Source organism: Diadema antillarum, unplaced genomic scaffold (genome assembly GCF_040938485.1).
Source record: "Diadema antillarum isolate AM-2024a unplaced genomic scaffold, OU_Dant_1.0 seq00000292_RagTag, whole genome shotgun sequence".
NCBI lineage: Eukaryota > Metazoa > Echinodermata > Echinoidea > Diadematoida > Diadematidae > Diadema > Diadema antillarum.
In genome coordinates this window covers 332,954-343,293 of record NW_027271318.1, presented here as the reverse complement: position 1 = coordinate 343,293, position 10,340 = coordinate 332,954, and the positions used below count along the sequence as shown (strand labels likewise).

General features: G+C 38.7%; 1 protein-coding gene across 1 annotated transcript in view; it reads right to left on the bottom strand.

The window, feature by feature from the left end:
* Window positions 1-5,197: 5,197 nt before the first annotated feature.
* Window positions 5,198-10,340, bottom strand: part of LOC139730107 (extracellular tyrosine-protein kinase PKDCC-like) — a 61,886-nt gene continuing 56,743 nt past the window's right edge. The window contains exons 4-5 of the mRNA XM_071641011.1: window positions 9,931-10,185; window positions 5,198-5,476 (exon numbers count right to left, since the gene is read on the bottom strand). Of these exons, the coding sequence (XP_071497112.1) occupies window positions 9,974-10,185 (212 nt within the window). The 3' untranslated portion in view covers window positions 5,198-5,476; window positions 9,931-9,973. The remainder of the gene's footprint in view (window positions 5,477-9,930; window positions 10,186-10,340) is intronic.

The following is a 10,340-nucleotide window of genomic DNA, read 5'->3' as shown; positions in this document are numbered from 1 at the left end:
CAAATGTGAAGCGTTTAAAGGGACGCAGTCCTCACGAAATTAAAAAAAATATGTTGTTGTTGGTACCTCCAATGAACTACTTTCACCAAAAACAAACTTTCAAATCACCAAATAAGCTCGTACATTTTGGTTGAAAAAGTGTGACTCTGCATGGTGAATATGCTAATGAGCAAGTCTTGGCGGAGAGTCATACGTCATCGACGCACAACTCTTTCCAGCGGTGTTCTGCTCGTCATGCTAACGCTCCCTAGTTATTTATAAATACATGTTTACTATTTATTTTATGTTAATTGTATATATAAATAAGCTTGAAATATTTTGTTTGAAATAATAAAACCACATATTGTCACATTTTATGAAAAAATAAGATATCATTTTGAACACTTAAAATGGTTTTCTGAGGCACGGCTGTCAACTTAAGAGTAGGGCATCAATGACGTTGCACCTTTTGGCAGGCTCTTACACGATCGCTTGCAGGAATTATTTTTTAAAAATCGCGTACGAAGACAATTTTTGATGTCCACGCGTATAAATTGGTGAAAGGTTATATTTTTTACTCTTCTTAATTATCAGTACAGTGAAAATCTCAGGACTGCTTCCCTTTAACTCTTTTACTGACTGAAATCCAGCCTCCAGCTCTTTAACAAGATCTCGCAATGTGACACTCGACAACCAAGTTCATCCGTCCATGAAAAGACCTCTCATTTTATTTGTGAGAAAATTGGCTTGTTCATGCACACCCCCCCCCCCCCCACCTTAAGCCTGGAATGTCATCAACACTGAACATGGAAAACATACAAACTAATATAACATACTAAGCTCATGTAACAACCAGTCCTCACTGACTGCTTGTAAATACCTCCAACAAGGTTCAACTGCTCAACATTTGCTGCACAAATGACAGCCGTGCACATCATCAGTACATGTATCTACAGTTTTAACCATCGTTTTCTATCTCTATCCCTCTTTTCTTTTAGAAGTAAATTACTTGAAACAGACACATACCAGCCCTCTCCCCTGCCCTCCTCCCCCTCCCCCATAAAAAAGTAAATATCTAGTACAAATCAATGCTTAAAATGTAGCAATTTATTTTTAAATATATTTCATCCCATATTTGCCAAGTGAGGACAAGAAAGTTGCACACAATACAGGAGTATATCACGCCAGTGCCCCTCCTACTCTCAACAAGCAGTATGACACTATTACTAAAAGCACATGCAAAGAATCTATGCAATTCATAATTCTAATAGCATGTACATTTCTTCTTTTCTTTTCTTTTTCTTCGGGGGGGGGGGGGGGAAGAGGTTGATGACTTACAGTAAAAAAAAAAACAACAACAACAACATTTGCCTGCTTTTTCATGAACTACATTAGGTTTACATCATAAACTTTGTTTCTTCAGCAATCCCTGATATTGCCATGCTGGTAAGCATACTGATGGCACTTTACAGTCAGTTACATTTAATGTCCAATCGCCAAGCTGCAGAGAGAATCTGGCCTTAACAAGTCCCTTGGAGAAAAGCACAGACGTCAAATTGGGGGGGGGGGGTACACATCAAATAAAGGACCTGGAAAAATACAGGTGACCTCTGCTTCAATGTGCCTCCATTTGCTTTTTCCTATTTTCCATCTTGTTTCTCAGATCAAAATGAACTAAGCAAGTGTCTGTCAGTACAGCTTTACACACAAAAAAGTCTGTTTTATTAAAATGGAGTCACTTGATAAAAAACATTATGAAAGAATGGACAAAGAGACATCAGACCCCTCATAACATACATGTGTGGTGGATGTCACACGGATTTCATGTTAATGGAGATTCTGTGCAGTGACTTGGAATAATTTGCAGTGAACTAAAAGATTATGCTAATAAACTCTCTATGCTTTATATATTTTCAACGTTGCACAAAAGTTTTGGGAAACCAACCCCACATGACAAAGCATTGCAAAATTTCCATCACACTTCACAAAACTTTCAGATATGACAGACACTATAGCGAATATACAAAGAAAAAACAAAGAAATCTTTATCTCTATTACTTTTTGATCCCACTGGACCAATTTCAGAAAGCTTTGCTTGTTTACAATTTTCACATCATCAGTATCTCTGCACACAATATCTTAAAAATATGGTGCCTTTTAATCTTCACAGCAGTTCAGTGGAGCACAAAATTTAGAAATATTTCCACATTGTGCCACATATTGCCCACAGAAAAACACATCAGAAATTAAATTACTGAAACATAATTCTTTAACAAATAAAAATATTGATATGTAATGACATTGTCCCACATGGCTATAAGAATAAATGAAAGGTATTATAGGTTACTTGTTAGATGTTCTACAAAACTCCAATGCTACATAGTGATTTACATTTACTGCATATTCATTCCCAACAATTACTCTCGACAATTATTGCAAACAAACAACACAGAAACTTAGGAAATTTGAGAAAAAAAAACCCACACTTGTGATTTGATAAACTTGATACCAAATTTTGTGAACTTGGCATTACTAAATACATGCCTCCCTCTTTACACTGCAAAGTATAGGCTCTGTGTAAGATAAGCATTCAAAGCTATGAAATAATGATGTAAAGATGTCAAAAACATATAATGCCATGCATTTTCAGAATGCATAAATAGTAACTCATATCAAAATCAGGTACATACATTCACAAAACTTTCCCTATTTAGCCTGAACTAACAATCAAATTATGATGTTCATAGTTTTAGGTCAGTTCCTTCTTTTTCCTCCCCCCCCCCCTTTTTTTTTTTTGGGGGGGGGGGTAACCATTAAAAACTTATCAAACAGATCTTTAAAAATGCTAAAGTGGCTTGACGTAATAATTACAGAATCACCTTGAGACTGAACAAAGAATGCTGTCCCCTTTGGGGTCAAGCACAAAACAGAGAACCAAAGAAAATTGACATGAAGTTAGAAAGGAAAGGTGGTAAGACCTTTTCCTGTGAATCCTGTTGCTGTTTTCACAAGTCAATCCCTTGCAAAATCTGTTATTGATGATTGATGTCTTGGAATGAATGCATCAAGCATGGCAACTCGAATAACAATGATGCACAAGGGGTCGTGCACTACTGGCATCAAATAAATACCCCCTTGCAAACAAAACCCTTCACACATGAAGCAAAATTAAAACGACAACTGATAAATCTTTTAATTTCCGTGCTTGTTTTCTGTGACCTAAACTACTGCAGTACCCTTTCATACTTGTTTTGCCTCATCAAAGGAGTAAACAAATAGAAAGAGCACTGATGCTTTTCATTCAAGCTCCATTGTGATTAGAATGAGATAAACGACTAAGTCACACATCAATTACAGTATCTATTCATTAGCCCTCATGGCTGATATTTCAGTCATTTGCTGCATTCGCAAACATTTTGTCACAATAACTGCAGACAATACATGTAATTACAGAAAAGACTTTGAAAATTGAGACCCCAATACCTAAAAAAAACTGCAGTAGATTATTCACTGAGACTTTGGTTTCTGGGCAAACCAATCAAAAATGGTTTTCATCATAATTTCTTGACTATGATCAAGAAGTAGGATCTCTCAAGCCTACAAATTAAATGTTCATGCTCACGTTTGACTGACCTGACATACTGTGGTATGAAATGTAACGAGCAGGAAGCATACACATGTAACACACTTGATTTCTTTGTGTTTTATATCGAATTTTTTTCCTGCAAGTCACTACAAATATAAAATTCAGCATGCAAAGCTGGAATCACAGAAGGGCACATCAACTCTGATCTAGGCATTATTAAGCTGGAGCTCATTTAAGCTTTTGATACAAAGGCTCATGCATAAAATGACAGGAGTCTTTTAGTCTTAGGCTCAAATCACACATCATTGCAGTAATCATAACATTCCAAATGGCGCTGTGCCAGGAATACATCTAAATACAGAGAATAATAAATAGCACAAGCACAGCTGACTTTGGTGTGATAACATTGTCAGTTGACAAGCAGAAGGGCTTTGTTACATCTATATACTTTTGACCATGTGTCTTATGCCCATTTGCTTGTCAACTGAGAATAGATATGACTGTCTTAGTTTGGTTTCCTACCTATCTAATCATAGAAGACTGACTAGTCTCAACTCCAAACCTCTCTCCCTCTCTTTCTCTCACCCCAAAACAGAAGCCATACAGTTTGTGAAAGTTTTCTTGATTGTCCTTCCACCAACGATGCTACTACATTGACTCCACCCCACTTTACCCACGAATACATCAGTGACACAGTCATCAACGAGCAGATATCATCTCTTTCTTTTTTCTTGGGAAACAAATAACACTGTTTCATGTTGTTGCTGATAAAAAAAAATCAAACTTTGATTTTTTTATTTCTTTATTTAGGGATTATTTATGTTTGGTTCATTCAGTCATGTTGCTCATTTCTTTTTCTATGTTTATTTGGGACAGGTGTAGGGTACATTGACCTACATAGGAATCCCACTCATAGCTCACTAATGACAATGCATTCAACACTCTGATAGTTGATGCTTAAAACAAATCTCACAAGAGGGCGAAACAAAGCCACCACAACCAAAAAACAAAACACAGAAAATGTTCACTTAAACAGATAATGTTATTGCTCCTTGCATCTTCATGATGAAACCACTTCCCTGTCTGTCTAACCTCCTGTAAAATGACGGATTATGGGGGGCTGATATCCGACGGACGTAGCCTTAAAGATCCATAGCATGGGGATTCATGGAGTGGGAAGGTGGGCCCAGTTTGGGTATATTTGAGAATCTGTGTAACAAACTGTGTACAGCTTTATCACTGATCTTCTATGTAAGCATACACACAGCCGAAGGATCTCCACTGGAGTCGACCTTTACCGATGAGCCTTCGCTTTGATATTCGCTGGCACATGGCTGACGTGGGCGCTATTCAGAGTATTGAACATACCCCGGTGGGCAGAGAATGTTTCCCCATCCTATCAGGTCTTTAGCAGGTCTTTGGGGGTCAACGACCTCAGCACTTCACCCATGATGACAGATAGAAAACCATAGACAGCCCAAGTTTTGGTTTCAAACATGTATTTTCTTCTTCCACCATGACTGGTGTCAACTCCTAAAACATGGTAGACCTCCGATCCCCTCACGAAGTACAACATCCGTCACTACAGTGTATGTTCCCTGTCACTTCCTCTAGCGTGGGTCGGGGTGGGGGGGGGGAGGTTTGGGAGAATAACATTCAGCTTCCTGTTGACTTCTTATCTTCTTCTTTCAGCTCCTGTTGCATTCCACGCATACTTGAGATGTTTTTTGGCAAACGCTGGTAAAAAGGTGCTTGGGTTGTCACCGGGGGGCAGGTACGATTTCCTCGCCTCAGCCGTGACCTCATGCTCGTGTCTCCCCGCGGCGTCATATTCCCAGCATCCTTTGCGAGCTTCAGCCGTCTCCAGGCGGGGCCCAAGCCAGTTGTCAAAACATGCATCCTCTCCGCCATCTGTTGGGAGAAAAATGATACGTGTAAGGAACGCCAATTCGTGGATGCCTACGAAAAGAGGAGTCTTCCAACACTATCAGTTCTCAAACAACAGAAGTCAATGTCTTGGGGGGTAAAAAAAATGGCACATGATGGTATTTCATAAAAAGTGTGTGACCAAAAATAGCACAGCAGCATTTTTCTTGAGGAAATAACGTCAGGCAGGATGCACACACAGCTCCTCACAGAATGTAACAATGGCGTGAAGCCAGCAATGAAGTTCATAAAAATGACATTGCTAGTGGCAAATATAACAGACAGATGTTTATACTAGCAAAAAGGAAAAAGGAAAGATGACAAAACTGGCTTCCTTATTCACAGAACTGATGAATAAATTTTCCTTTTCTCTTGACTGTTCCTTTCTGGGAAAAGAAATTGAAAATTGTGCAAAGAGGGGCCAACAGCACTGTACATCACTTCAACAAATGTGATTAATAAGAGTAGTTACTGTTCTTTAGTCCCATCAAGCTCTTTACAGGCAGGACAACTGCTTAAGTCTTAGATGAGAGTAATGACTAGCAATACTCTTAGTGGCTGTGATTGGATAATGACAAAATTGCCCACACAATTAATACTAGTTTGTGTGCCAGCACAAAAAAGAAAAAAGAAAAGAAAAAAAGTGGAGTTGACCCACTCAATATTGCAATGAGATAATCGACTGGATGTGTTGGCAAATTGCCATGCACAATAAAAGGGTACGATTACACAATGATTGGGGCGGCTTTGTAGCTTTCTGCTAAATAAAGGGCAAAAGAACTCTATCTGGTCAGCTCTGCAACTTTGTTTTGTTCTTTCAGAAAGGAATTTGATTGACTTGGTTTGGGCAGCCATCCAGCCACAGTGAGATGATTGTGAAATTGGTCAGTAGACTTATTATCGTTATATAATCACTGGCTAGACGTGTTGGCAAATTGCCAACTGCACAAAGGGGTGTGACGGCATATGTATAAGGACTGTGTTGAGCTGCAGTTCTTTTTTATTTGTTTTGTTGTCTTTTCAGCGACGTGTTTGTTTTCCTTTGTAAACAATTTTCTATTTGGAAGTCGTCCAAGGTTTATCTTCAGTACGATGCAATCTGCAACCATGGCAACTCGCGTCGGGAGGGCACATGTCAAAGCCTAGTCAGACCAGACACATCTTAGGTTTGGCAGTAGGAACTTCTCTTGTTCTTTACATTTCCTCTCATTGTCTGCGTAATCTTCACGCACATGACAACATGTCTCAAGTAAGAAATAGTGAAAGGTCACGTATATTAATACATTTGTATACACACACACAGATCATGTGACCACCCAGCTCAAAACCCACAAAGACTCGAAGATTAGAATTCTCTGTAATGGACCAAAATAATCATTTAGGTTTAAAGACTCAAATCTTTAAAGTCTGTCTCTATACCTGGGAGAGTAATCTTTTCTCTACCTACTGTAAAAATTTGGCAGCTTAAAACAAAACAGAAATTGAGATACTAGCAGTTTTTCTGGCACATATCTTTTTTCGACTGATACTGCTTTCACTGCGAAATAGATTATATTGTACACGTATATTTTCATTGATACAGTGTACTTTTGCACAGCATGCCTGAGTGACCCTAATCTTTAAATCCTATTTTCTCCCTTTTTTTCTATGCAACTGCATCTCCTAACTCTCTCTTATTTCAAGCATGTTTTGAATGGGTTAGAGTGGTCAAAATTTGAACAAGTTATATGTTTAAAGCTTAGAGCTTACATTGTACTTCTTTAAACTATGTAGAAAAGTGGACATTTATTTTGGTCTACTTTTTGTGCATTTTGAGCTGGGTAGTCGGTCAGATAATGTGTGTGCATGTGCATGTATGTACATTCAAGTAGTATGTTCAAGTATACTTCTTGACAGGAAATATCACATTTCATGATTTTGTATATTTGAACATTCAAGTGGAATGTGCAGCAACAAATGAAATATATATATATATATATATATATATTTTTTTTTTTTTTTGGTGGGGGGGGGGGGGGTGATGTATGTAAGTCCATTGTACATCTATACCTCTGAGTCTGTGCGCATGATATATTTCAAATTGATTTGGACAAATGTTTCAGACTGAAGATTTTTATTTGTGTTTGTCATATCAAGCTGACAGAAATACAGTTGGCAGGGAACCAATGACTGGCTGTCAGTCAGTGGATGATGGGGATATTGATTGATTCATTCCGTTATGGAGCTCTCTGTACATCCGCCCCTGAATGTATGTATACAAATCTTACTGTTAGCTTCAGGATGACTATTTCCTGTCCCTTAAAGGTTAAATATCCCCTTTGGAAAAGTCATAAAATTTTGCATGGTTGAAAAATAATGTCTCCCAACATCGTCTTTGAAACCTTACAGTTACAAACCTCAGAGTTTTTGTAAAAGAAATGAAAAACTAACCCCATGTCACTTCATAGTACACTCCTTTCTTGAACCGAGAATAACGGTTGGAATCTTTTTTGAAGATAGAATCAATTCACTGGATATCTACAGTCCATATTCCCACTCCATCATACAGAAATTTGCAGTTTTGTTATTCTGAGGAAAGGTCCAAATTACCTACAAATGTATCTCTACAATATACACATGTACCAGCTTAGGAAAGGAATCTAATTTTCAGGGTTGCAAAAGGGACACAGGAACTTTAAAGTCCAATGACGGAAAGGTATTTGAATCCAAAGTCATTTGAATTTTGTGTACTTCCTTGTGGTTTTGCCTCTTGGCCCGTTTTCAAGGGAAGATAGAGGGTTGGGTAATGGCAGACCCAGCAGGTATGGAACAGGAATAATGACAATGGATCTAATTTGAAAGAGTTTTTAGATTTTCTACAGAAATGTGGGAATGAGTGCACTTACGATTTTGCAGTTTTTGATTCCATTAAAATAATAAAAAAGAAGGATATAAACCTACTGATGGTTCTGTCCTATTACTATCCGAATACTGTAAAGTGAAATATTGCATAGATATCCAGCTTCTTTTCTCTTTCTTTATTTTCTTCCGTCAAGAGGAGCCAAACATGTGACATTTACGCATCATTAGTTTTGGCTCCAAGCATGGCAAGGTAAAATACAAAGCAGACCTGCCAGGTACGTGTTTATCCGTTTGCCCGTCTGATGCTCGTCGCCTCGCCAAAAAACCACATAGCTCTCAATTAAGGGGATGAATGGATACGTTTATGCAGGATGATCGAGGAGCATGAAGGGAATCGCAAGAATTCCTGCTTATCTCGTTTACAGTCTGGTCTGCCGCCAGAGGGGTGGCGTGAACTTGAACCCCATCCCAACCCTGACTGAGCTGAAAGGGCGGGTGGCGCGACCGACGGCGGGACGCAACGTCATGCTTATGTCCCCTTCTGTTGACGACCACACACCTGTAAATCCGCTTTACACCTAAATGACAGAATGCTGCAACGCATACTCAAAGGTCCTGGATTGTGCACCACTCCTCCATGACTTGACGGAGCCATCGACAAATCTTTTCTCTTTTTTCCTTTCCATATTTTGATGCTACGTCTGAGAGAGTTTTGCATTGTTTTCCAATAAATTGATGAATATTTGATATACATGTATCCAGTAACTGTCAGTATTTTCATATGTTAGCAGATATTTGTTTGTTTGCTTCCCCCTCTATTGCAATGTACAGGTGTGTGACAGCTCAGTTATGGTTCATTTATACTTTTGTCCAAGCTTCCCTTTGTAAAGAACTGTGCATAGCCCTCTGATTAATTCTGAGACTGGTCTACGTATGTTTTTGAAAATGTGGAATGAGATCTGTTTTTGAAATTACACACAACACCATTTCCCATTTCATGAGTACGAAATCAATATTCTTGTTTTTCTTTCCATATTCTTTGCAATGATATCTTATCATATTCTCAAACATGTCTGATTTTTCTTGCAGATTGCACAAAGATTTTCAGGAAATCTGATTAGTCTTGCAATGCCTTCATTCCTTACATATTTACTTGTACAAGAGCTTGTGATGTTTGTCAGGTTACTACGTGAAACAGTGCTCAGAGAACTGGTGAAGACTTTTTTCATTTGTTGGTATTTCCAGAACTTCAATTATTATAATTTTGGTGGGGGGGGGGGGGTACAATATTTGTCAAAATCTGACTCTCACCTACTTGTGTATTCAAATATTCTTGAGGAACACATTAAAATGCAGAAAGTTAAAAAAAAAAACTAACATAAAAGAAAAGAAAAAGAAAACACACCACACCACTGCTATAGTTTTTACCTAAAATTATGTGCAGGCTTCCAGGACACAAATCTTCCTGGATTTCACATGAATGCAGTTGAACAAATAAAAACACAAAGTCAACATACACTATTGGAAGATCTTATCTCTCTGTCTGTATGAAATATGAACACAAAAGTGTGTTTGTCCACCACCTACATGTAACTCACCCGTTGTGGGTTGACCACTGTGCAGGGGGGCAGGATGGAGTGGTCAAGGGACCGACTGCAGGTTCTTCAGCCGGTACACCATACCCTCGGCGTCGAGGTCGCCCCGCCTGAGGGACTTGAGGAGCCGCCGAGTGGCGGCCTGGAGCGGGGTGGGCACCTGGTGGCTAAGAAGTGGCCCGATGAAGACGTCGTAGGCCCGCTGCAGGTTGAGATGGGCGTTGAGTCCCCCACACTTCATGTTGCTGGCACACTTGACTGCAATTCAGATGTAAAACAGACGCGAATGGAAATATATATGAATATGAATAATATTAATATAATGTAGGCTAAATGTACTGTAAAAACCAGAAATTTTCCTGTGCATTTAATTTCACAAATTTCACGATAGCCAAGATTCATGGAATTAAAAT